Source organism: Corticium candelabrum, chromosome 13 (assembly GCF_963422355.1).
Source record: "Corticium candelabrum chromosome 13, ooCorCand1.1, whole genome shotgun sequence".
NCBI lineage: Eukaryota > Metazoa > Porifera > Homoscleromorpha > Homosclerophorida > Plakinidae > Corticium > Corticium candelabrum.
This window is the reverse complement of record NC_085097.1, coordinates 7,081,569-7,106,831: the sequence shown is the minus strand read 5'-3', so window position 1 is coordinate 7,106,831 and position 25,263 is coordinate 7,081,569. Positions and strand designations below refer to the sequence as shown.

The window sequence follows — 25,263 nt, the reverse complement described above, 5'->3', positions numbered from 1 at the left end:
GTTAATACACTCCAACTTCTTAATTAATATCAATTATCAACTTCGTACTGCTACATTATAATACAGTAACACAACTTGTGATTACCACTAAAGAGAGAAAGAGTATGTCAAACAGTCTGTGTACATACACAATACCATACACCGTACTGTACACACACACAACACGAACACACACACTCACACGGTGATGACCTACCCAGCCCCACACATTAACATCACAATTCACTATATGTCGGATGCATCTCTTATCTTCATACTGTTGCGACAATATCTTAGCTTCTAAAACTCCGGTATAACCTTAGCAGAGGACACCACGTCTTCGCGTCGTCCTTGAAGCGTTAAAGCACACATATCGTGTTCTCCTCCTCTAGATACAGCGTTCTCTTCACAATCGCTGACCGTCTCTCCTACAGCAATCTGTACAGTGACCGCGCCTTCCGGCATTGTCTTCTGTCTCTCCTCGCTCTTGATAGCAACTACATCTGTCAAGTGATGATGCAAGTTGACTTCGTTCCTTGATGCTTCTACGAGGGTTGCTCCGTTGGTGTTTCTGTTTCCGTTGAGGGGTTGCATGATTCTCGCCTGGAGGACTTCCGTAGCAGCGGCCATGCTTTCTGGGTTAAGACCGTGGAGAGCGAGGATGTTGTGAGGATCGTTGCCTTTCGTTTGGAAGCGGCCGCCCTCACCTCGTCGTCGATTGAGTGCATGTTTGTGTCTTGATTCGTGGAGGTATTTCTAGAGACAAACCTTATGAGACATCAATGTGTGTGTGTGTGTGTGTGTGTGTGTGTGTGTGTGTGTGTGTGTGTGTGTGTGTGCATGTGTGTGTGTGTGTGCATGTGTGTGTGTGTGTGCGCACGCGCGCGTGTGTGTGTAAGCAGCATGTCTGTCTCCTTGTTTGTCCATTTTACTCGTTCACACACATCACCACTCACTCGTCTCGCTTTCGGCAGCTTCCCCTCAGCCTCCAACTTCGCCCTTGCTTGTCTCCTCTTCAGAATCCGATGATACTGTTTAGCATTCACATACAATGGCTCCTCCTCCATCACCTCACCCGGCAACTGCATTCTCGGTATTCCACCCAATCCTGGAGCATTGGCCATCATCATCACCATCCCCGGATTGGCTGCACCAGGAGAAAGTGACGTCATACTCGCAGGGAGTGTTTGGATCGGCGTGATGTAATTGGTTGTCTGAGTGACAGGCAACGTCGCCTGATTGGTCAAGTTTGCGTGGTAGTACTCGCCTCCCGATTCGGCACTTGGAAAGAAAATGGTCTCTTGTCCTTGTTGAGGGTGTATGAGCTGCGTTGAAGCGTTTCTTTCTCCGTCGAGCGTCGCTTGTTGGTCCCCGTGACCGTGAGGGGGTCCTCCGGGGGCGCCGGATGTGTGAATTACGGTTGTTAGCTGTTGATGGCCTTCAGAGGCTGACATGACTGCTCCCGTTTCAGAATAATGTTCCATTCTTGCGTTCGCCAATTCTCAGAGAGATGGGTGAACGCTGGGCGCACGTAGTCGCGTGCTTGTAGTAGACGCGGGTCGATGAAAGCGAGCGCGCACGTTTTGTCTTGTCTAGCTAGTGGTGGGTGTACGAGCTTGTGTAAAAGCAAATACTAAACTACTTTAGTACTTAAGTTGATTAAGTATTATAGCGCCTCACATCTCAACAACAAATGAATTCAAAAAAAACCCATCAATGTCAAACATTTAGCAATTGCTTCAATGATTCACTAAACACTTGGCTAAAAACACTTGCCATTGTAGACAATACGCAATGCACTACATGTATGTAGCTCTAAGCAGTAGCTACAACATAAACAGTTTGAGTTAGCTAGACTACCAGCAAACAACTTCATGGTTCATAAACAGCAACTATAAATGCTGTTATACTTTCTAGTTATGCTATCAGTTTTGGCACTTCAATAGCAAACTGGGAAAGAGCAGTTCCATCCTTCCTCAATTCCCGTCTGCTTTTTTCTTTCAGTACCATGGTCTTTGATTCTGGATTTTCTTCCTCCAGCACGAGATATCGATCACGCTTCAGGAGCCACGTCTCGCGCATCAACAAGAATGAGCTGTTTTTCCACTGTGACAAAGGAACCAGATCTCTTGTGCCAGGACATGCCAGAAGAAATGACACTTGTCCATCATAAGTTGGGTTTGTGCCTGCATATACGAGTTCAGTCTTTGTGTCTGCTGTGATATATCGACCTCCATCCTCACGAATACGAAACTCGCATTCGAATTCATCGGGCAACCCAAACACGGCGGCAGGAGTAAACGTTTCTGGCAGTTCAATGCAAAATTGAGTTGCCTCTCTGACGTTTTGAGTTCCTTCAATCCTTCGAATCCTTCCATCGGCTGGAACCTTGAGGTAATACTTGTTGTTCTTGATGAAAAATGGTCCTAATAATACAGAAATCATTTAAATCAATTTATAATATCTGTTAATATAGTACTAATAAACTGCATGTTTATAAATACATGAAAGTAACTCATCACACTTACCTCTGCCTTGCAAGTAATCTCGGCATGCAATCTTGACATCTTCTTGCCACTTGACATCTCGAACAAGTTCCCAAATAGGACTAATTTCGTAGGCAATTGTTTTCTCGTGCATCGGCTCCACCGTAAAGGGTTCGTTCAATTCAACTTTTCGCAGCAGATCTTGATGAATAATGACCGTCAATGATTGACTTCCACTCATTGCCAATGCAGCAAACTTCTGCTTGCAAGTCAGCTCCAGGCTTGCACTGGCTTCTGGTGCAGTTACAGAGAGATCAGCATCTAAATCCAGCTCTTCATTTTCTGCCCACATTTGAGAGCTCTTTGTTTCATAAACCTTTGCTCCCAGCTTGACAGATGAGATGTAGTGAGTAACACCTCTATTCTTTCTTGCCACGACATCTCGAGCAATCATCAGACGATCACGGTCACTCAGATCTCTCCCTGTAATTGCTCTCACCTTCTTTTCCTCATTTTGTAAAAGCTCTTCCAAGCGAGTCTGCTTCTCACCCAGTCGACCAACATCAAGTCTTACATTCCTCGTGTGTATTTCATATCCTCGAGCTTCCATCATCACTTGTGACGTATTCTGGCGAAGACTTTTCATGCCAAAGTGGATTGACACTACTTCGTTGACTCGCCCATCGACAGTCATTTTCAGCTCTTTCTGCAGTTGATGAATCGACCAGATTGTAGTCTCAAAATTATTCGCACCACTCCCCAATGCAGACACTTCCACAGCGCTTCCATCAAACTGCACCTGTTGAAGCAATGCTGTGTTTGGGTTGGTTGCATCGATGCCCAGTCCAAGTCCCTCCCTCTGTAGGAGCTCAATGCTAATGACTTCTTCACTGGTAGACATCCCGGACAGACAGATGCAGACGTACTGAGCAGTTGTGGCTGAGTGAGCTCTTTTGTAGACAACGAGATCACAAGATTCACACGCCAACACATGAAGCTACCAGTGCAGACCAGTCAAGACTAGTAGTTGGTAAATTCTGACAAAGATATATTGATGAGTAAGCGTAGGCGTTAGAGTAGAACAAATATCGTGTCTAGCTAGATCGATCTAGTAATGCACGTGCCTAGGGTGGCCGGCTCGCTAGGGCTGTGTGTTTTGCAGTCTAGCCCTATGCATACATTTAGAGATTTATTTTCAACCGCTCTAAGCAAAGGCTTTATGCACATAATCATCGTACCAGGCCTACTGTACAACCTTCTATGAACTCAATTTGTCACACATTGATATCAAACTGATAAAAGGCAAGTAAATTTTTGATTTTTGCTTTCATGTCTGCTTTCTTTTCTAAAACATTCTCTTGATTCTAATAGTTACTCCAACAATATCATCAGCCATCTCTAGTTAGGGTCCTGAGACTAGGGAATGTCTCTAGGTGTCTCAAGTTTCTAGTTCGTCAACAGGATGTTTTTAGCTTGTAGCGTCTGGATTTTTCCTGTCAGAGATTCTGCAATGAATGGACACTATCATATCAATTTATGATTATCAAGTTTAAACAAGTCTGAGGCATTCAATCTCCAAATCTAATCTGGAGAATGTACACATGTGCATGCATGCCTACTAGTAGATCCTCCCACTTCAATTTGTTGTTGACTGATTGACTGCAATTTCAAAGTAACTACGTGTAGTACTCATCACTCAGTAATGAAATACAGTCCTACAACAAAAGGGTGTAAATCCTTTCTGGTTTGCCGTGCATGTGCACCTTGATATCCACATTGCATGATTTGCAAACACTTGAAACCTTTAATTCATTACTTACATCCTTCGCCACACTCAGCCACTTACACTTCAGTGTCTCATATTTTCTATCTATTTGCATGTTTCATTCTACAACGTGCTGCCGTGCTACGTAGTTGCTGGTGTTGTCAACTGCATGATTCTCTTGCGCTGAAGACGTCGCCATTGGCCGGTCTTGTAGTTCATTTCAAACAAGATCTCGATGATAATTCTTTGCTCTGCTCCCTCGGTTTTCACGTGTTCTTCTGTTTGATTGAGAAGAACAGTGACAAGTTCACCTTGATTAGGATATGGATTTTCTAAAAAGAAATACAACAGAAATTACGGACTCTCAGACATAATTAAATAGTCAATCACATTGTTGTGTTTATAAATAATTATTTTGAAAAATAAAATGCATAAGACAAACAGTCAAGCTGACAAACAAACAAGTTGAAAAGTAAATAGACAAACAATTAACCAGAAACACAGACAGACAGACAGATAGATACACAGACAGACAACCAGACAGATAGATACACAGATAGACAAACAGACAGATAGACAGGCTGACTAACAGACAATCAGCCTACAAAACAATTGATACACATTAACATGACTGACCTCTAGATCCAGCCATAAAACTCAATATAATTGCCTTATCGTCTCGCGTAACCTTGTTTGCATTCTTGAACATCTCCTGAGCCATTGTCAGCTGTTCTCTCTACACACCACAAACACTATGTACCAATATCAAACACACACACACACACACACACACACACACACACACACACACAACACACACAACACACACACACACACACACACACACACACACACACACACACACATGTACAGCCATACAGTCAGCCTTAGCTCCTTCTTGGGTGGCGGAACAGCTGCCACTTGCGGCTGCACCAACTGTGGCGTGATTGGCACATTTGTCTCCGGCTGACTTGCTACCACTGGCTCCTGTGAAGCAACAGACTCCACTTTGGTAGGCTGAGAAGCAATAACAAAACGTGGAACAGGACCCATTGCTGCTCTCACATCCATTGCCTGGTTTTGATTTGCACCAGTCTCTGGCAGTCGGTGCACAACAGCAGCATGCACACTTGGCTGAGTGGGATTCGATATAGCAACCAACTTTGTTCCAGAAACTAAAGTCTGCCCTCCAGTTAACGTCAAAACCGGTCCAAAACCAACAGGAGCCTTTGTGGTCATAAAGACAACTCCTTGCTGTTCTTTTGTGTTTGCAGGGGCCACAGACTGTGGAATATAAGCGGGAGCTTCTATACTCGCCTGCAACTTTTCTGTTGGTGTAAACGACGAGGTTGACATGACAACGGCGTAAGAAGGAGTAGCAATTGCACTTGTTTTCAGAGCAGGAGAGACAAAGCTTGCAGCAGGTTGTTGGGGTGAAGCTGGTGGGCTGTGGCCAGGGATGCCAAGAGCGGCAGCATAATGTGGAGTTGGTGGAGCAAGAGATGACCTGTTGGGATCAATTTCCTTCAGTCGTTGTTTGGCCAGCGTTTTGGCGCTCACATCTAGTCGTTTAGCTGCTGACTCGATCTCTACAAATATGAATATCAGTGTGAGCAAGAGAAACGAAAACACAAGATAAAAACAGAAAAGTAAACCAACAAACAAGAAGACATATAATAAAACATGAAAGTAACAGACAGACAAACAAACAGACAAACACACAAACAGACAGGCAAACAAACAGACAGACAAACGAAGAAACAAACAAGACAAACAAGGAAACAAACAAATGAAAAGACAAACAGACAGATAAAAAGCACAAACAAACAGACAAACAAACAGACAGACAGATATGCAAACAGACAAGAAAAATGAACAAAGAGACAGACAAATAAGCAAACAACAAACCAACAAACAAACAAACAGACAGACAAAAACCAAACAAACAAATAAACAAACAGACAAACAAACAGACAGACAAACAGACAGACAAACAGACAGACAAACAAACAGACAGACAAACAAATAAACAGCTATAAACAAACAAACAAACAGATAAACAGTTACAAACAACAAAGACAGACAAACAAACAGACAGACAAAGACAAACAAACAAACAAACAGATAAACAGCTACAAACAAACAGATAAACAGCTACAAACAAACAGATAAACAGCTACAAACAAACAGATAAACAGCTACAAACAAACAGATAAACAGCTACAAACAAACAAACAGACAAAAAGCAGACAAGCAAACAAACTGACAAACAAACAAATAGACAGACAGACAGACAAACTGAAAAACAAACAAACAGACAAACAGCTACAGCCAAACAAAAGGACAAACAGACAAACAAACAAACAGACAAACAAACACAATTCACACGCCTTTCTCTCGACGCCGTTTCTTTCCTACCATAGGAGCTTCTGACAAATCAATCAGCTGTAAATACAGTGCAGTGCACACAGTCAACTAATATGTCACAGCATTGACTTAATTACTTGGATTTTGGGATCTCTCTTGATCGTCGAGGGTTTGGTTGGAACACTTGGAGCTGCGAGTAAACTTGTCCGACGTGGAATGTGAGATCCTGAGTGACTGTGAACGGCACGCTTCCCAACAGAAGCTACAACAATACAAACATAACACAAAATAATAAATCAATAAATAAAATAAATAAATAAATAAATAAATAAATCAATCAATCAATAAATAAAATAAAATAAATAAAATAATAAATAAATAAAATAAAATAAATAATTAATAAATGAATAAATAAAATATAATAATTAATTAATTAATAAATAAATAAAATAAATAAAAAAAATTAATAAATAATTTATTAATTAATAAATAAAATAAATAAATAATAAAATAAATAAATAATTAATTAATTAGTAAAATAAATAAATAAATAAAATATATAAATAATAAACAAAGTAAATAAATAAAAATAAATAAATAAATAATTAATAAATAAAATAAATAAATAAATAAATAAAATAACTAACTAACTAACTCAGGTGTGTCCAGGTGCGCCCACATTAATAGCTGACATTTTATGTAGTTTGCCTTTCTATCTAAAGTCATTGTTCTAGAAAATTTGATACCCAATAAATCTATTTTACTAACTAACTAACTAACTAACTAACTAACTAAAATAAATAAATAAAATAAACAAATTAAATAAATACAATAAATACTAAATAAAATAAATAAATAAATAAAATACATAAAATAAACAAAATAAATAAATAAAAATTATATAAATATAATAAAAAATAAATAAAAAAATATAAATAAGTAAATAAATAAATAAATAATAAAAACTTATAAATAAATAAAATAAATAAATAGAATAAATATATAAATTAAATAAACAGTCAGACACACAGAAAAACAGACACAAACACACCAAACCATATATAATCATAAAGTCTCTTTACCTGGTTCAGACAGTTGTGTTTCGAATGGTACAGACCGTGTCTTGCTAGGAAAGTACGCCGCACAAGCTGAATGTTTCTTAGTCTCTGAGGCATCAGCAGCTATAGAACATGAAATGGATGTCTCAGCCAATACACACATAAACAATCGTATAAATACACTGGATGGACAAACAAATAAACAGACAAACTCATCGACAAGCACATAAGATAAACAAATAGACAAACAAGCAAGCAAACAGATAAACAAACAAATGAGCAAACAAACAAACACAAACACAAACAAACAAACACACTAACAAACAAGCAAACACACAAATAAGCAAAAAACTGAAACAACAAACAAAAAAACAAACAAACTAATAAACAACAAACAAACAAACAGACAAACAAGCAAACAAACTGACAAACAACAAACAAACAAACATACAAGCAAACAAACTGATAAACAAGCAAACAAACAAACTGATAAACAACCAACAAACAAGCAAACAAGCAAGCAAACAAACAAACAAGCAAACAAACTGATAAACAAGCAAACAACAAACTGACAAACAACAAACAAACAAGCAAACAAACAAAAAAACAAGCAAACAAACTGATAAACAAGCAAACAAACAAACTGATAAACAAGCAAGAAACAAGCAAACAAGTAAAAACAAGCAAACAAGCAAGCAAACAAACAACCAAGCAAGCAAACAAACAACCAACCAAGCAAACAAACAAGCAAGCAAGCAAACAAACAAGCAAACAAGCAAACAAACAAATAAAGAAAGTCATATATAGCAGAGTAACGAGAGGTACAACTACTAACCAAGTTTTGACTTCCTCAGAAGTTCTTCTCTCAGCAGTTCTGACTTCATTTTTGTCCTCAATTCAAAATGCTTGGGTGGCTTCACTTCTGGTCCAACCAATGCCTCCAAAGCATTCTTGTTAAGATAAGAACTCACGAGAGGCAATAAAGGTTTTGCTTCACGATTAGCCACTGCAGTGAGAAAAAATGAAACCACAAACTAAACACCATTGTCCACCCAAATAGCAAAGTAATAAGCAAACTGACAGATGTACTGACAAAGTATGCAAAGGAAAATACGGTAAACAAGAAACAAAGAAACTGCCACTGAAACAAACAGACAAATTGACTGACAGACTAACAGACAGACAAACAGACAGATAGACAGATAGAATAGTGACGATACATAAAAATATGTGTATTCGACAGACAGACAGACAGATAGACAGACAGACAGGCAAACAGACGGAAAGACAGATTGACAGACAGACAAACAGACAAACGAACATATAGACAGACAGACAAATTGACAAGCAGAGACAGACAGAAAAACACACATACATACAGATCGACATTTACATACATACATACAAACATACATACATACAAACATACATACACACATCCATCCATACATCCACACATCCACACAGACAAACAAACTGACAAGCACAGACAGACAGACAGACAGACGGACAGACAGACAGACAGACAGACAGACAGACAGACAGTTCAATGTTTGAAAATATATGTATTGACAGACAGACAGACAGACAGACAGACAGACAAACATATAGACAGACAGACAAATTGACAAGCAGAGACATACATACATACATACATACATACATACATACAGACAGACAAACAGACAGACAGACACACAGATCAACATATACATACATACATTTTTTTGTTATTATTAAGAGTTGGTACAACTTCTAAATCAATCTAAATTCTTTACACATACACACATACATACATCCAGACAGACAGACAAACTAACTAGCAGACAGACAAGAGCATAAAAATTAAACTCACGTACAAACACACATTTCCAGCACATCAACCTCACACTGATCAACACAATTAACACCAACATTCTTCTCTAATCCTCTCCAATGTCTCCCTGAAGTACGAATTTCCATCTGACACATCACATTCCAGTCTTCTCTCCTTCGGAAACGGCCTCAATATCTCAGCAATAAGCTGCAGCCATGAATTGTTCTCCCGGGCACAAGCATTTATGACCTGACAAACTTCGTTCTTCATACCCTCCATTGCATCAGGTCTGATGTTGATGAACGAGAGCAGCAACTTCATTTTGACTTTCGGTTCCACTTCGTCGTGTCTTGCTATGACGTTTCTCAATACGTCGGCGTTGAGAAGAGAGGCTATGTTGCCAGATCCCCACGAGTCGTCCACTCCCAGTTTATTGTGAAGCCACAGCAGAGTGTCTGAATCTCGCACGGCCATACTTAGTCTCGCGTGGCCAGACCTTTGTGCGCGACTCTATAGAGACCTGCGTGTACATGTACCTGATAAATGAAATGATTATTATGATAATTAATGAATGATAAATACTAATAAAGATTATGATAAATGTTAAATCACCTCGGCTCATGGCCGAAAATATAAACCACACTTGAGGTTCCAGACTGCTTTGTGCGCATGTGCAATATTGAAAAATTATAATTTAAATTTCGCGTCTGTAAATGCAATAAAAGTTAAAATTTAAGTTAAAATTAATTAAATACTAAGTATAATCTAAAAAATAAAAAATAAAAATTAAATAAAAAGTAAATTAAATTATAAATTAATATATTGAACAAAATTGCCGTACTAAGTTTAACGCGCGTTAGCTTGGCATTGTAAAGCAAATTTTGAGTTTATTTTTCAGTGTACACGTTACACATCTATCTACCTAATGATCTTTCAACTTCTTCACCTTATTTTCAAAGGGCTCCATCATCTCATATGCGTGATCGGGTAAGAAACAGTCTACCACATGGTGAACTGTTGCAACTTACTAGATACACATGTTGCCATGGCGCCGGAGAACTGAAGTGCTAATTTCCTTTAGCTACGTTAACTATAGATAGGGGCGCATGCCTAGAGAGGCTGAATGTAGACTATGTTGACAATGTGTAGAAATATTAATTAATCTTGAAAGTGAATGTTTACACATCAAACGTACACCTACAATGCCACCAGTCACTGCACATCTGATCCTGTACATCTAAACTTTGCCACTTTCGCTGCTACAGCGCAGTCGTTTTGAGTAAGAGCGAGTGACTTAGGGGGCGACGGTGCATGGGATGGGCAGAGGGGCGTAACAGCTAGGTGACGTTGTACTTCTAGGTTGTTAGTGGCTTTAGAAGAAATCAGAGTCAATAACTAATGTAAGACCACACTCGACATGGAGTGATGCATGCGAGTCCTCTACATTCACTTCCGTCATGCAGCTAGAATTTACTGTGTAGAGCTACTCAGTTACTTACGATATTATCAGTACAGTAAACTAAATGCAAGCTTTCTCTTTCAGTTGCTGTTGTGCTATGGCGCCACGGGAAAGCAACGGCTATATAGTTGTAGAATAGCGTCTCTAGACAGTTGTACGTCATGCCGCTCTTGGCTGTGCTGGATTGCGTGTAACACAAGATTTGACACACTACAGTGCTGTATGACTCGCATCTGCAACTAGTCTTCATACTAGCTGTAGTAGTCTACTGTACCAAGACAGCACTAGCTTGCTTCCGCACTGCTATTGCAAAGCTTAGAATAAGTAGGTATATTTTGACAAGAATACTCTAGACACTGTCCCAGACTGCTTTGTGCGCATGTGCAATATTTTAAAATTATTTAATTAATTTTAACTTAAATAAATAAATTTATTGCAGTTACAGACACTTAATTTAATTTATAATTTTAATATAAAAATGAAATAAAATAAATAAAAATATTTAGACAAATCGCGTATATAGTATAACGCGCGTTAGCTTACCACTGTAAGACCGCTGTGTAGCTATCCTTTCAGTGTACACGTTACACAGCTATTCTATACCATGATTGGTCATATTTTTCAACTTCTTCATCTTATTTTCAAAGGACTCCATCACCTCATAGTCGTGATCGGGTATGTAACGCATGGTGCACGTGAACTGTTGCAACTTACTGTACAGTACTGTAGTATGAATAGATACACATGTTGCCATAACTAAAGCGCTAGTTTGGTATCTAGCTGTTTCTCTAGCTACCTACCGACGTAGACCATGTCTGGAGAAACTGAATGTATGTCAGGAATGTGTAGGAATCTTGCAAGTGAAAGCTACGTAATTCGTATCACTAGATACATACGCATACACATGAATACACCTACAAACCCTTGCCGACAAGGCGTCCTCTTGCTGGCTACTTTTCACTGCTTTCTAGATTACAATCGACAGGCTAACTCCAGGGGACGTGAGATGGGCAGAGGGTGTTGTCACGGCGATTTGGTACCCCAGTGATTTGATACCCAGGGTACCATATCACGGGTGATTGGTGTACCTCATAGCTATGATACCATAATCATAATTTTCACGAGAGCCGTTTTCACCAAGCGAATATCCGGGAACGACGAAAGCGGGATAGCGCAAATATCGCTTGCTGATTCATCTAGCAGTGACATGGTAGAATGAAACGAATGAGAAGGTATTTGTTTCATTGCCTAAAATTGCAAGAGCACCGTATGCGACCTTTTCTTTCAAAACAAAAAATACCTGTCTACGTCTGCCGTCAGCCAGAGGAAGGGGGAATGATTTTCTGTCAGAAATGTATGTGAATACCTCCACACTACTTGTGCTAGAATACATGAGGCAAGAGTAAGGAAAAGCTGCAAGTATCTACGTATTTTCTAGTTACAGCGACTAATTCTTGTTCGCAGTAGATCTAGTACACGTATGCACTTTGCTACACGCAGGGTCCTAAGTTGGTGCATGCGCTTGTAGTTGGCGGATATAAGTAATGATTAAGTTTGCGGAGTAGTTTTTCCTCATAGAATATTGGTTTCAAAAAGTTTGAATGCTAATTAGCCTTTTGATGTGAATGTGAATGACAGAACGTGCATGGAGCCTAGGTACCAGTGGGGTGCTTGACGCTAGGCATGCGTACGGCGACAGCTCCTCTAGAGGCGTACAGGAACGTCTGACAAGATGGCAATGGCTTTGAGACACGGCATAAACATGGGTACCATTTTACCGTGATGGATGTCAATGTTCTGGTGAAATGGTACCTATGGGGTACCATATCACCGGTGGTATAGTACACTGGGTATCAAATCACGGGGGGGGGATGCCAAATTACGGTGACAGTGTCACATGTGACATCTTACTTTGTGTATAGAGACATAGAGATAGATGACAGGCATGGCATTTCTTAGCCCAAGAAATCAGTCTCAGAGTTAAGTGTAGAACTGATTGTATACTGTAGACTAAGCCCGCAAGACTCGACATGAAACAATGCATGTGCTAATCCTCTAGAGTTAGAGCTCCTTCATGCAGGTAGACTTTACTGTAGTTGCTACACACTGTTGCTCGTCAGTATTGCTAGTTAACTAAATGCAAGCGTTCTCTTTCAGTTGCTGTTGTGTTATGGCGCCACGGAGACGCGCAGACTACATAAATGTGGACTACATACATGTGGACTAGCATCTCTAGCACGTTGACTAAACCTCAGGCCGCTCTTGACTGCTGAATTACCGTATCTACAAACGTTTACAAGTGCTGTCACAGCTGTGTGAAACCTCTTAAGTGTCTAGAACTAGAGCACTATGCGTCTGCAACTAGTCTTCATACCAATATCGCACTGTAGCTTGTTCCGCACTGCTGTTGCAAACCGCCATTTTGACATATCTTGCCATAGAAGTAGAGAGACATGCACGTTGGACTCGTTTTTAGACATGAATAGACGTAGTATTGGTTGGATCGGTACTCTAGTGTGTACCATTCAAATTTGATTGTACAGTCACACCGTTCTAGCGTTTTGGTCTGCGTAAAATACTCAAAAATCAAGTCTGACGCTGTCATTGAGTAATATGGATAAATAACATCTCTGTATGTGTTCTTATATCCTAAAATGACGTCAAACAGACGTCGTCCATACTGCAATCTCTTTCACCAGTAGCCACGTGTCTTGTGTTCCTGTCGCGTAGATTCTACAACATTTAGTTGGTCTTCTTGCGTCCAGCTTCGCGTCTACGCGTCCATTCTTAAAATCCTTCACAGTCTGGTATTGAACGCAAGCAGAATCGCTTTTCTTGCTGTGTTCTTGACCAGCTGCTGCCTGGCTGATCTCTAGTCGTCCATAGTTGAGATGGTCACCTGGATGGGCATCATCTCCAGTGTTGATCACAACTCGACGTATCATCTGCGGCTCTATAAACAAGACAGTAAACGTGTCTCCTCTCACAGGCGGTCGACCCCAGAAATATCCTGGTGATGCACTGTACGAAAGGTGTGCAACATAAGACGCAAATGCGTCCAACGTTGTGGAAACTACAGCTGGAGGGTTGTCACTGTCGTGGAAGTCTCTCGAATTATCCACAAAGTTGAGATCCTTTGTTTGTTGTACTTTTCCCAGCAAACTCGACTCCAAACCCATGTGCTGGAAAAGAGAAGGAGTTCGTGCAATGGGCTTCTTTTGTGCAAGTATGGCATTGAAGTATCGATAGAGAAAGTCCACTGGTTGTTCATCATACAAAAACTTAATAAACGCAGCCAATCTCTGTAGGTCGTGGTCATGGTAAAGTTTTCCAATAAATCCCAAACGAGAGAAGTCTAGAGTAACCCATGGCTTGTTTTGCTCAGCCACAAAGTCTTTTATTGCACTTAGAAACGCAGCAGATGACATGACGTCATCTTCGAGCTGAAGATAATAATGACCGAGACCAGTGCAGTAACTGAGTAAGAATGCGTAGTCAAGACATTGTTTAGAGCGCCACTTCACTCTTGACTCTGAATCTCCAAAGTTTCTCTTCAGACCGCTGAGTGGACGATAGAACGACTTTGGTGCTTGAATGACTTGAATGAGACCGTTCTGGACATGCAAAGTGTATGAATTTTGAATCAACGTTGTGACTTCTTCACGTCTCTTTGTGTCAAAATCAGCAGCAAAGACAACAATGACAACATCCTTTCTGTCTGCATTAGACATCTGAGCCAGCAGACTGTCCAATGTTGTAGACAAGTACTGGCGGCCTTTGCCTGTCCGTTGAACAGTTGGCACACCAACGACCAAAAATGCTAACAATGTTTAAACCCATTTGAATATAATTCATCAAATAGATTGTCTATAGCTACACACACACACACACACACACACACACACACACACACACCTTACACACACACACACCTTACACACACACACACACACACACACACACCTTACACACACACACACACACACACACACACACACACACACACACACACACACACATTCATTGTTCATTGACCGCTACTCATACACACACACACACACACACACACACACACACACACACACACACACACACACACACACACACATTCATTGTTCATTGACCGCTACTCATACACACACACACACACACACACACACACACACACACACACACACACACACACGGACACACCTTTCTGCTTCCGTTGAATACCCAATATTCTTGCTCTCGTCCTATTTACTCCAACGTCCCAAGCACACAAACCCGAGTCATTACATGCGATTGCATCTCTCTCAGCACCAACCTCCCTACGCATTCGCCCGACTCTGTCAATCCCGTTCATAGCCTTCAATCTGTCAATTTCATCTTGCAACAACGTGACGGTACTCAACAAAATTTTCTGCCTGTCCTCACATTCCAAGTTGCCATCATGCAAAGCTACAGTGTCTGCATCACAACACGCCCAGTTAGTTAGCTGTATGAAACAGAATCTAGACCCACGTGTTTGCATGGATACGCACGCCCCAATGTGTCACAGTTGCATGATGGCATCCAACTCACCTGTTAGAAGCAGCCACGCGTTGAGAAAGAACATGAACGACAACATGATGACCAAAGCGACCTGCGCTACCGGCAACCTTGCCATTGGCGTGTGTATCCGAGATGTCAAGATTCCGCAGCAGCAATTCGACTTGCCAACTAGACATCGACATCAAGACAACAACCATCAGTGTACGTACACACGATTACAAAGTTGTAGATGGTCGTACTTGCTTGAGACTATTCCGGGGTTTACAGTAACGAGAGTTTGATGACAGTGGCGCAATGAAAACAGGACCGCCTCTGCAAATTTCAGTTGCAGCTCACGTGACTTCCAAAATGAGTAGCATTTCTATGCTACATTGTTTCTTTCTCACGTAGAGAGACCGGAATTGATCTAAAAAGCTTATTTCCTCGATTGTATTAAAAATTTAATAGAACAAATTGCTTACCTTTTAGTTAGTTAGTTAATTAATTATTATAAATGCAGTATAGCAGTTAGCATCTTCTAATAGGCAGAAAGACAAATGATCTTACAGCCTCATTTAATAACAGTTTTGTGCACTGGAAAGTCTCTTGGCCTTTTGCTGAATGTTGATCTACATATCTGCATGTGATGCTGCAAATCTGGGCACTGAGGCCGGCCCACATGGGCACACCAGAGCCGTATATAGAGATACAGTTCTGGTGGACACCAGTGGGTCTGCTTGACAATGTATATCCCTATGCACTTGATAAATAGACCAACAACCAACATACAGGTGTCAAACAAACAGACAGACAGACAGACAGACAGACAGACAGACAGACAGAAAACAGACAGACAGACAGACAGACAGACAGACAGACAGACAGACAGACAGACAGACAGGCAGTTTTACCTATAGTGTTCTTGTAAAATTTTGCTTTTTGTGTTCAATAGTGAAAGAAGACAGACAGACAGACAGACAGACAGACAGATAGACAGACAGACAGACAGACAGATTGGTAGATGCTTTGCTGTTAGCGACCTTACATCGCTGGACAATATTTAGCCTGTACTAGCAGTTGTAATATGCAAATATACGTATTGACAGACAAACAAACAAAGAGACAGACAGACAGACGGACAACAATGAAAGACATTCAGAACATCATTCATTAGAATTTTTGTAATATTCGATCTGTATGTCTCAGTAGATGGAGTTTTACCTATAGTATTCTTGTAAAATTTTGCTTTTCGTGTTCAATAGTAAAAGAAGACAGACAGAGAGACAACAAACAGACAGACAGACAGACAGTCAGTCAGACAAACAACAGCATTATCACTATCTATAAAAGTAATAACCATTGCTATATTGAATAAAATTTCAATACTGAAATAAATCACACCCAAATATTTAAAGCGGCCATAAGTCCATATCCAACCAGTAGAGCTACTATCTGTGCAACAAAATCCAAATTTGACGTTGTAACATTCAAAGACTCTGGTATAATATCAACTACTGCTATATAGAAAAATGTCCCAGCAGCGAGACAAAGACACACGCCTTCCCACATAATTTCCTCCGTCATACTCTGAACTGCTGTACCCAAAGTGATTCCAACTGGAGTTGTAAGACTAAAGAGAGTCACAACGGTAATAAAAACATGGTGAGCCACATCAGCTCTAATCAGACTAGATCCGAGTGCCATCGCCGCCAAGGCCTTATGAGCCAAGATTGGACCAAGAATCTTCAAAAGGTGAGAGATATCAGTCTGAGCTCCGAGTGCAAGGCCAGCAAGAAAAGAATGAAAGCCAAGACCAAGAGTTAAGACCACAGCAGACGTTAGACTGCCAGATTTCAACCGAAGAGCCACCAAATCCTCTGTGACCTCGTTTGATTTTTCTTGAGAATGAATAAATCTGTTTGAATCGCTGTGTAAGGTATTACACGTTTGGACGTCACTGCCTCCTGTTGGAGATACAGGACACGACTCAGATGTAATAGGAGGCTGCTCTGCAGTGTGTCTCTTAAGTATGGCATGGACGATGAGCAACAACAAGAGAGCAGAGAATGCAATGAGGTTTGAAAGAGGATAACCATGAATGTCTGCTATTACTGAGCTTAGAATGTCTCTGCCGTCTGACAAGAGGTCGACAGCTCCAGCAGCTATTAGCACTAGAAAAATATGGTATTAGCATTAGGTGTGTGTGTGTGTGTGTGTGTGTGTGTGTGTGTGTGTGTGTGTGTGTGTGTGTGTGTGTGTGCGTGCATTGTCTTTACCTCCTGCTGCAGCTAAGTTCAGCAAGCTGGTCAACAGACGTCGCGTTTTGACAAATTTAGCCAAAATAGCACCACCGAAACCGAAGAGAAAAGTAAGTACCGGAGATATCGACTGAAGAACTTGCAGTTTCGTGACCTTCATGATCATGTGACGACTTTGAAAGCCCCGGATGTACCATGTGCTTTATTTTCTTACACAAATTTGACTGACACACTAACGTTTTCGGTGTAAAAAATTATTTAAAATATTAACACGACACTTAATTAATCATAAAATTGTAAATTATTTTGTAATTGTCTGCAAATGTTAGGAAAACTTGAGCGAAATTTCATTGTGAAATTGACTTGCTGAGTGACACATCAACACAATACATGTCAGTCATACAATTAATTTTTATTAATTAAATAAGGCAAGATCATCAGTCCAGCTTGTTTGCCTACCAACACGTGGCGCCACTCCACCAGTACATTACAATAAATAAAAATATATCTCCTCCTTCACTGTACCAGTTGTACATCTTACCATTCTGCATCTCTCTGGCGACGCACACTGGGCAACATGTAGTGGCTAGCAGTCGATGCTCGCAGATGTGGTCTGAGTTGTGGCATCTTTTTTCTTGTTGCTATATAATAGTTGACCTTTGATGTTTCCATTGTAATGTCTATTGTTGGTGTTGGAGTACCTAAACATGAAAGTTACAAAGTCGGTGTAGAATAGGATGGAGAGGTTTGTGTTATGACGTCACCAGTTGCAGCATTTGGCTTTGGTGCTACTCGATACATGATGGCAGGCTCTAGTGGTTCTCTGCTTAAACCCTGTAAACGAGAATAGATCACACACACGTGCACACACACATGCACACACACACACAAACGTGGACACACAGACACACACACACACACACACACACAGACACACACACCACCCACAGACACAGACACAGACACACACACACACACATGCACACCACACACAGACACGCACACCACACACACACACACACACACACACACACACACACACACACACACACACACACACACACACATGCATATACACATGCACACACACGCACATGCACACACACACACACGTGCGCGCGCACACACACACACACACACACACGTGCATGCACACTACGACACACACACACACACACACACACACACACACACACACACACACACACACACACACACACACACACATGCACACCACGCACAGACACAGACACATGCACGCACGTGCACACACACACACACACACACGCACACAGACACACACACACACACACACACACACACACAGACACACACAGACACACACACACACACACAGACACACACACACACACACACACACACACATGCACACCACGCAAAGACACAGACACATGCACGCACACACACACACACACACACACACACACACACACACACGCACACAGACACAGACACAGACACAGACACAGACACACACACACACACACACACACACACACACACACACACACACACAGCAATGCACGTGTGCAAACCTCTGCTGATTTTGTCAGAGGATCGACTTTCTGCAGCGTGAATTTCTTCCCAGCATTTTCCGGAAACGTCACATGTAAATTTCCATCCACAGGCGTGACTGCTTGAGCTGCCAGTTTGCATTCATTTGAACAATTTTTGGGGCTTACGTTTCTACCTCCAGAAACTGATCTTGATGTACGAGGTACATTATCAGTCTGTACCATCTTGCGTACCTCACTGGTGTGACAACCAGTCGTGGGTTCACTGGTGCTTTTACGCACACGAGGAGCCACACTTTTCTTATCTTTCTCAACACTCTGAGTGTTCGAAGTCGGCTCCACATGATTGTAATGTTTACTAGCCAAGGACGATGCTTCCTTAATGTTTGTCAGAGATCGCTGCTGCTGCTGCTTCTCCTCTCTCTCACGTACAGCAGCTGCTATACCACTTTTATGCTCATCAATTCGCTCCCGATTTGCTGCTTTTTCTTGAGCAACGGCTGATGTAAGTTTGGAGAGACGATTCACGCCGGCTGTTCGTGACGTAGCACTAGGCACTTGCTTCTTGTCTTCAGAGATCATAGGAGCTGCAGGCTTGTGAGATATTGGACTGAGGCAAGCCTTAGGGTTAGGGTTAGTGCTCCTATTAAGTGTTGAGTTGTTGTATCTCTCGTGCTTGATTGGTGGTGATGTCGATGAAACTTGTGGTTTCATTGATTGCACAGCTTGCAGCTGCTTTTTAAACAGGCCTGATCGAACAAGGGCTGTCGAGTTGGTTCTTGGTAATGTCGTCTCCTTGAGCCGATCAGCAAGAAACTGAATTGTGTCCTTATCCAACGGCATGGCCATAGCAATACTACACGTACTGTTTGATGCTGCTAATGTTTCGCCATTCTTTGCCTCTGATTGGTCATCGTATTTTGTGTCCTGATGTGAGTCGGTGTTTTTGTGTGTTTTCGTTGTCTCTGGAACTGGTGTGTCTTGCCGTCTTACTATATCTGATATGTGATAGATGGGACGACTTGAACGTTGCATTGAAGTTCGTGAACGAGTTGAAACCGGCTGGATCAACGATGTTCGCGAATGTGTGGCTGTTGCTGGTCGTGATGCTAATGCACTTCGAAGAATTCCCGAATGAGCATGAGAGAGAGCTGCCAGCCGACCTCCTAAACACAATAAAAATCGTTCAAAATATTGTAAATTGTTAGAGGGAGTTACAGACCTGATTCATTTGATAAATGGTGAGAGACATAACGAGCAGTAAACGCTCCTGGTCCTTGACTGTTTGAGCGAAGAAACGGAGACTCAACTCGAAACCCAGCAGACGAACGAATCCTCGGAGGACTGTACACATCACTGACAAACGAGCAACAATTAGACAATCACAATGGACAAACACGATACATACAATATACAATGTGAATGTACAGACGTGTAGTGTGACTTAGACTGGTTTGACGTTTAGATCTTCAACTTACAATGTTGTAAATCAAGTCTAGCTGTGAGAAATGCATCACATCTGTCCACTTACATCGATGGTCTTGCCTGTCCAGGCCTCACTGCTATTGTTTGTTCAGCCGACAAAGTCTGTCCAGCTGACAAAGTCCCTGCTGTTGTGTCTTCTGTCTTGTCAACAAGAGAGTAGCCGCTAATCATCACACGACCGGACAGTCTGTCCTCCACCAGACCGGCCACGCTGGGTGTGACAGCACCCAATGCTCGAAGCTTCGTTGAGCTTGGACTACCTGCAGTGATGAGCATACTGCTGCGTATGTAATCGTCAGTGAGAGACTCCAAATATTCAATCTATACACCAAATTTAATAAATAAGCAAACAATAATTGACTAAATGAGCTCACCCTGCGTAGATGTCGATCTTCTAGTCTCTCTTCTGTGTTCATCGGTACTCCTCCCTGTTGTACAGTTGTCAACTTCAGTGCCACGCCCTTTTTGTCTGATTGTTTCTTTGCCAATGACTTGCCACAACGATCACTATTGAGAACATCCTGTTCAGTAAGAGGAACGGCCGATGGCTATGAAAGCAAACACGTGGATATTAGTAGTAATCACTGTGAGGCAATGGTCATTGTCTATAAGTGGCATACTGGCCTACCTCAGTGCTGCTAAAATTCGACATCTCATTGGATTGTTCATGGTGAAGTTTCAGTTTCGATCTCCGGCGATTCCGTTCTGTTCGACTTTTGCGTTTCTTCTTTTTCTGCAGGAAAGAATAATGTACAACCATTGGCATGCAATCAAGTACAAGCAATAAATAAATTCGGAAACAAAACACGCACCTTGCCATTTCCTGTACGATTCCCACTGTGAAGAAGATGCACAGGCAATCCATCTGACACAGAGCTGTCTGAGCCAACATCACTAACATACAGACAAGACATAAGCAACTCTCAATAATGTGTGTGTGTGTGTGTGTGTGTGTGTGTGTGTGTGTGTGTGTGTGTGTGTGTGTGTGTGTGTGTGTGTGTGTGTGTGTGCATGCGTGCGTGCACGTGTGTGTGTGTGTGTGCGTGCGTGCATGTGTGTGTGTGTGTGTGTGTGTGTGTGTGTGTGTGTGTGTGTGTGTGTGTGCGCGCGCGCACGCGTGCATACACATCAATGCACACATCAAACAAAAAACAACATACACACACAACAACAACAACCTTGATTCATTTCCGGACGTAAAATCACCGTCCAAGAGTGGCATATCCAATGGATCTGTGCCTGGCGGCAACTGTTTTCCCATTGCATCAAGTTTTGCCAATATATCAGCCTTGACTTTCTCTCTCACCTCTTCAAGAATCAGCTCATACTGCAAACACAACAACAAAGCAGTTGCACAAAGATATTGTTACATTCAGTCCATTTCAATCGATTAATTGTTTTACCTTTGTTCTGTCTGGGTCACAGTAGTCGAGTACTGTGTCACAGAAGTGATAACCAAGTGTTTCTAAGTCAGCTGTGGAGAAATGGTAATCAATTAGTTTGTCCATTGTTGAGCCGCAAAACGTTGTCTAGAAAGCAAGATCAAGATTTGAGATACCACTATCAGTTTAGATGTATTCACCTGTGTGTACAAACATTCTATACAGATATCTGTAAGTTGTGTGTTTAGACACTTGTCTGTTTGTCTGTCTATCATTCTGTCTGTCAATTTCATTTATTTAAACACAAACTCTACGTTACATTTCTAACGCTAAATGCAAACAAGCTACTGAGTTCAGCTTTAGTTTAATTAATGCAAGCTACTTTGATAGTCTCTATTGTATATGTTCTCATCCACTTCTCCAGGGAAGACACGAGTCAGCTTGTGGAGGATGACTTTAGCGTTATATCGTTGTAATATTATTGAGAATTGTTTCCTCCAAAAACCTCTAAAGTCGGCTTCATTCGTATAGCCTTCAATGTCTCTTGATCTTCTGGCTAGTTTGTTTAAATAGTTGGTAGCTTCTGATCCCCAAGTTCCAAAATGTTCAAATACCAAAGGAGTGAAAATTGAGGCTTGATGCATTGCCGGCAAGTTGTTGTTATCCATATTATTGGATCATCTTCCTTTCTTCCCTTTTTGCTGCACCAAAACCTTCTCTAAAGCTGCCTGCTTTACAGTGTCTTGGCTGAAAGGATAAGCCATAGCTACATCAAGGTCATAGCTACACCCAGAGTCGTACACAACTATGTCTGGTCTATTCTCATTTCCAGAGTAACGATGTCGAGGTTCTTTCTCGTGATGAATCTTTAATTCATGTAGACAAGTGCTCCATGCATTTACAATTTCATCATGCTGCCACACAGGCCCACCTCCATGTTTGCATGTAAGACGATGATATTCATCTGCCAACTTGCTACATTCACACTGGATGTTCCAGTTGACAAAAGGTGCAGGTTACTGGTATGTCTGTCTGTCTGTTTGTCTTTCTGTCCGTTTTGCTTAAATCTTGTATAAAGCTAGCAATTGTCATTGGTAGAGTAAGCTTTCAAATATAACAATCTGTCTGTCTGTCTGTCTGCCTGTCTGTCACAATAATATATTTTCATAACTTAAACTAATACATGAGAATAGCTAACAAAAAAATATAGTGACTCAGGAGGGTCATACACTACAAACTGTCTGTCTGTGTCTGTTTGTCTGTCTGTCTTTCTGTCAAAGAAATATATTTTCATAAATCAGAACTATTACAACCTAAATCAAACTAAGCAACTCCTAACTAAATGCCTGTCTGTCTGTCTGTCTGTCTATCAATTAGTCAGATGTCACATCTATAAGATCTCCAGAGCTTCTCAACTGGCAGTACACCTGAATGCTCACAGAGACTCTTGAAGACTCTGGCTAAATACTCCAAGTGGTTTGTGACTAGCTGCCAGGGTTTTTCTCTTTTGTCAACAAAAACACAATCTTGCATCCTGACCAGACATTTGCGTGCATACCACACACACTTTTAACATGACATACAAACACACACACACACACACACACACGCACACACACACACACACACACACACACACACACACACGCTAAACACACTGATATACACCAAGTATGCCATTTTGGAAAGTGCTGCATGCCAAAGAGTAATGTTTACGAAATCTCCCATGACTCCATTGCAGATTGAATTCAATCCAAGTAAAAGAAACACTTCACTGATTGATGCAAGCACAGTAGACGTTAACGTACATTAAGGCCTTGGGCTGCGGACCGAACGCTTGCTGTGTTGCGCAGCACATTGTTTTAGTCTTGCTTTCTGAGGCCAACTACTAGAGCACACAAGAGACGAGTCTAGATGCTTCAGGCAACTCTGAAAGTGAAAGTAAACAAATTGCAGTTCATAAGCCACTCAGTCGTTCATACGTTGTAGACTCCACATGATCGTCTTGAACGACTTGCGATCGCTTGGTCTTTCGCACTTTCCTCCATGTTTCTTTCTATGAATGGAGGCCATACTATAGTACAGAAGGGTTTGCATGATGTGACAAACACATGAAAACGTGCATCACCACACATTCTACAGCCGAACCAGTGCCGTATGTGTGATTTCCGCCATCGATTAAAGACGAGTCAGTGATGCGAAAGCAAGTTTTACTTTCACCTAAGCAAATATCAAGGTTTACACGAAGTGGTAAAACAAAACCTACACCTAGTGGACGTTATTTGAAAAACCACCTCGTACATTTTTGTTTCCTAACTTTAGCATAATGCTCCGCTATCAAGTTTGCACTGAGATGGCGCCAAACGTCCCAACTTGATGTGTGACTAGAAACGTTTAGCGCTGAGGGTGGAGTCAGATATGTGTGGACCGGTGAAGTGCTCCTTTAAGCACAATGTTGTGTATGTTGCATATACGTCTGTATATGTCTGGCTGACTGTCAACTAAACTGTCTATTAACTTAATCTGTTTGCAGCCATTATTGTGTTCTAACTTCCATCGTGTAACTGTTCATGATGCCCATCTCTCTCCACATTACGATGCGACCCGTCCCTTCCTACACCACAACAAAATTTGACAATAAAATCTCACATAATCGGATGCAGCGAGCAACAACAACAACGTAGCTCACCTTGCTCTTTTGCACTTTAAATGAGCAATCAGAAAATGAAAACTAGAAACAACAAACAACACAAATGAGGCCTTATACATACAGTTTTTGAAGGATTATGAGATGTGGTCGTGTGCATTCCTGCTCACTTTAGTAGGAGCGTTCTTATGCATCATCATTGGGAAAACTCTCTCGTGAAGTCGCATAGAAGGATCACTTCTACAAATAACAAACTTAAATAAATAATTAGAATAAAATACAAACAAACATAATTGCAAACAAACTAACAGACTGACAAACACATGCACATGCAGAGTACAGAGAAATAGATATGAAAAAGACACAAAATACAAACAAACAAACAAAACACAAACAAACAAACAAAAATAATAAAATAACACAAATAAACAAACAAAAATAAACAAAATAAAACAAATAAACAAACAAACAAAAATAAACAAAATAAATCAAATAAAAAACAAACAAACAAACA

The 25,263-nt window shown here is 41.1% G+C and overlaps 6 protein-coding genes and 1 long non-coding RNA gene across 7 annotated transcripts in view; 1 reads left to right on the top strand and 6 right to left on the bottom strand.

Moving 5' to 3' along the window:
- Nucleotides 1-16: 16 nt before the first annotated feature.
- Nucleotides 17-1,494, bottom strand: LOC134188815 (uncharacterized). Its single transcript, XM_062657020.1, has 2 exons — nucleotides 936-1,494; nucleotides 17-735 (listed from the first exon to the last, which is right to left on the bottom strand). Exons 1-2 carry the CDS (start codon nucleotides 1,461-1,463, stop codon nucleotides 280-282), a joined length of 984 nt encoding a protein of 327 aa, XP_062513004.1. The 5' UTR covers nucleotides 1,464-1,494; the 3' UTR covers nucleotides 17-279.
- Nucleotides 1,495-1,673: 179 nt separating this feature from the next.
- LOC134189089 (uncharacterized) lies at nucleotides 1,674-3,435 on the bottom strand. Its single transcript, XM_062657319.1, has 2 exons — nucleotides 2,508-3,435; nucleotides 1,674-2,405 (listed from the first exon to the last, which is right to left on the bottom strand). The coding sequence occupies exons 1-2, from the start codon at nucleotides 3,364-3,366 to the stop codon at nucleotides 1,897-1,899; spliced, it is 1,368 nt and encodes a 455-aa protein (XP_062513303.1). The 5' UTR covers nucleotides 3,367-3,435; the 3' UTR covers nucleotides 1,674-1,896.
- An 817-nt stretch (nucleotides 3,436-4,252) lies between these two features.
- On the bottom strand, nucleotides 4,253-9,945 carry LOC134188710 (negative elongation factor A-like). The gene is made up of 8 exons (XM_062656883.1): nucleotides 9,570-9,945; nucleotides 8,491-8,661; nucleotides 7,680-7,778; nucleotides 6,735-6,859; nucleotides 6,619-6,675; nucleotides 5,110-5,817; nucleotides 4,867-4,966; nucleotides 4,253-4,562 (listed from the first exon to the last, which is right to left on the bottom strand). The coding sequence occupies exons 1-8, from the start codon at nucleotides 9,943-9,945 to the stop codon at nucleotides 4,372-4,374; spliced, it is 1,827 nt and encodes a 608-aa protein (XP_062512867.1). The 3' UTR covers nucleotides 4,253-4,371.
- Nucleotides 9,946-11,499: 1,554 nt separating this feature from the next.
- Nucleotides 11,500-13,520, top strand: LOC134188861 (uncharacterized). Its single transcript, XR_009971397.1, has 2 exons — nucleotides 11,500-11,605; nucleotides 13,088-13,520. It is a non-coding gene; the product is annotated as an uncharacterized LOC134188861 (long non-coding RNA).
- On the bottom strand, nucleotides 13,122-15,779 carry LOC134188860 (alpha-1,3-mannosyl-glycoprotein 4-beta-N-acetylglucosaminyltransferase C-like). Its single transcript, XM_062657064.1, has 4 exons — nucleotides 15,703-15,779; nucleotides 15,494-15,631; nucleotides 15,125-15,379; nucleotides 13,122-14,750 (listed from the first exon to the last, which is right to left on the bottom strand). The coding sequence occupies exons 2-4, from the start codon at nucleotides 15,576-15,578 to the stop codon at nucleotides 13,591-13,593; spliced, it is 1,500 nt and encodes a 499-aa protein (XP_062513048.1). The 5' UTR covers nucleotides 15,579-15,631; nucleotides 15,703-15,779; the 3' UTR covers nucleotides 13,122-13,590.
- A 1,030-nt stretch (nucleotides 15,780-16,809) lies between these two features.
- LOC134188637 (uncharacterized) lies at nucleotides 16,810-17,860 on the bottom strand. Its single transcript, XM_062656806.1, has 2 exons — nucleotides 17,719-17,860; nucleotides 16,810-17,613 (listed from the first exon to the last, which is right to left on the bottom strand). Exons 1-2 carry the CDS (start codon nucleotides 17,858-17,860, stop codon nucleotides 16,838-16,840), a joined length of 918 nt encoding a protein of 305 aa, XP_062512790.1. The 3' UTR covers nucleotides 16,810-16,837.
- A 39-nt stretch (nucleotides 17,861-17,899) lies between these two features.
- Nucleotides 17,900-25,263, bottom strand: part of LOC134188874 (uncharacterized) — a 13,070-nt gene continuing 5,706 nt past the window's right edge. The window contains exons 15-27 of the mRNA XM_062657081.1: nucleotides 24,920-24,989; nucleotides 24,792-24,833; nucleotides 24,654-24,716; nucleotides 22,124-22,249; nucleotides 21,899-22,047; nucleotides 21,533-21,614; nucleotides 21,349-21,453; nucleotides 21,095-21,268; nucleotides 20,767-21,041; nucleotides 20,458-20,591; nucleotides 19,257-20,401; nucleotides 18,465-18,534; nucleotides 17,900-18,401 (exon numbers count right to left, since the gene is read on the bottom strand). Coding sequence (XP_062513065.1) covers nucleotides 18,238-18,401; nucleotides 18,465-18,534; nucleotides 19,257-20,401; nucleotides 20,458-20,591; nucleotides 20,767-21,041; nucleotides 21,095-21,268; nucleotides 21,349-21,453; nucleotides 21,533-21,614; nucleotides 21,899-22,047; nucleotides 22,124-22,249; nucleotides 24,654-24,716; nucleotides 24,792-24,833; nucleotides 24,920-24,989 — 2,599 coding nt within the window. The 3' untranslated portion in view covers nucleotides 17,900-18,237. The remainder of the gene's footprint in view (nucleotides 18,402-18,464; nucleotides 18,535-19,256; nucleotides 20,402-20,457; nucleotides 20,592-20,766; nucleotides 21,042-21,094; nucleotides 21,269-21,348; nucleotides 21,454-21,532; nucleotides 21,615-21,898; nucleotides 22,048-22,123; nucleotides 22,250-24,653; nucleotides 24,717-24,791; nucleotides 24,834-24,919; nucleotides 24,990-25,263) is intronic.

Coding starts and splice junctions, on each gene's coding strand:
- LOC134188637 (XM_062656806.1), bottom strand. CDS start 17,860: ATGAAGGTCACGAAACTGCAAGTTCTTCAGTCGATATCTCCGGTACTT. Junction 17,614..17,718: donor GAACTTAGCTGCAGCAGGAG/GTAAAGACAATG, acceptor ATATTTTTCTAG/TGCTAATAGCTGCTGGAGCT.
- LOC134189089 (XM_062657319.1), bottom strand. CDS start 3,366: ATGTCTACCAGTGAAGAAGTCATTAGCATTGAGCTCCTACAGAGGGAG. Junction 2,406..2,507: donor AGATTACTTGCAAGGCAGAG/GTAAGTGTGATG, acceptor CTGTATTATTAG/GACCATTTTTCATCAAGAAC.
- LOC134188815 (XM_062657020.1), bottom strand. CDS start 1,463: ATGGAACATTATTCTGAAACGGGAGCAGTCATGTCAGCCTCTGAAGGC. Junction 736..935: donor AGCTGCCGAAAGCGAGACGA/GTGAGTGGTGAT, acceptor GTTTGTCTCTAG/AAATACCTCCACGAATCAAG.
- LOC134188860 (XM_062657064.1), bottom strand. CDS start 15,578: ATGGCAAGGTTGCCGGTAGCGCAGGTCGCTTTGGTCATCATGTTGTCG. Junction 15,380..15,493: donor CGCGTGGCTGCTTCTAACAG/GTGAGTTGGATG, acceptor GTTGTGATGCAG/ACACTGTAGCTTTGCATGAT. Junction 14,751..15,124: donor TATTCAACGGAAGCAGAAAG/GTGTGTCCGTGT, acceptor AAACATTGTTAG/CATTTTTGGTCGTTGGTGTG.
- LOC134188710 (XM_062656883.1), bottom strand. CDS start 9,945: ATGGCCGTGCGAGATTCAGACACTCTGCTGTGGCTTCACAATAAACTG. Junction 7,779..8,490: donor TCTGAGGAAGTCAAAACTTG/GTTAGTAGTTGT, acceptor CATGTTCTATAG/CTGCTGATGCCTCAGAGACT. Junction 6,860..7,679: donor AACACAACTGTCTGAACCAG/GTAAAGAGACTT, acceptor GTATTGTTGTAG/CTTCTGTTGGGAAGCGTGCC.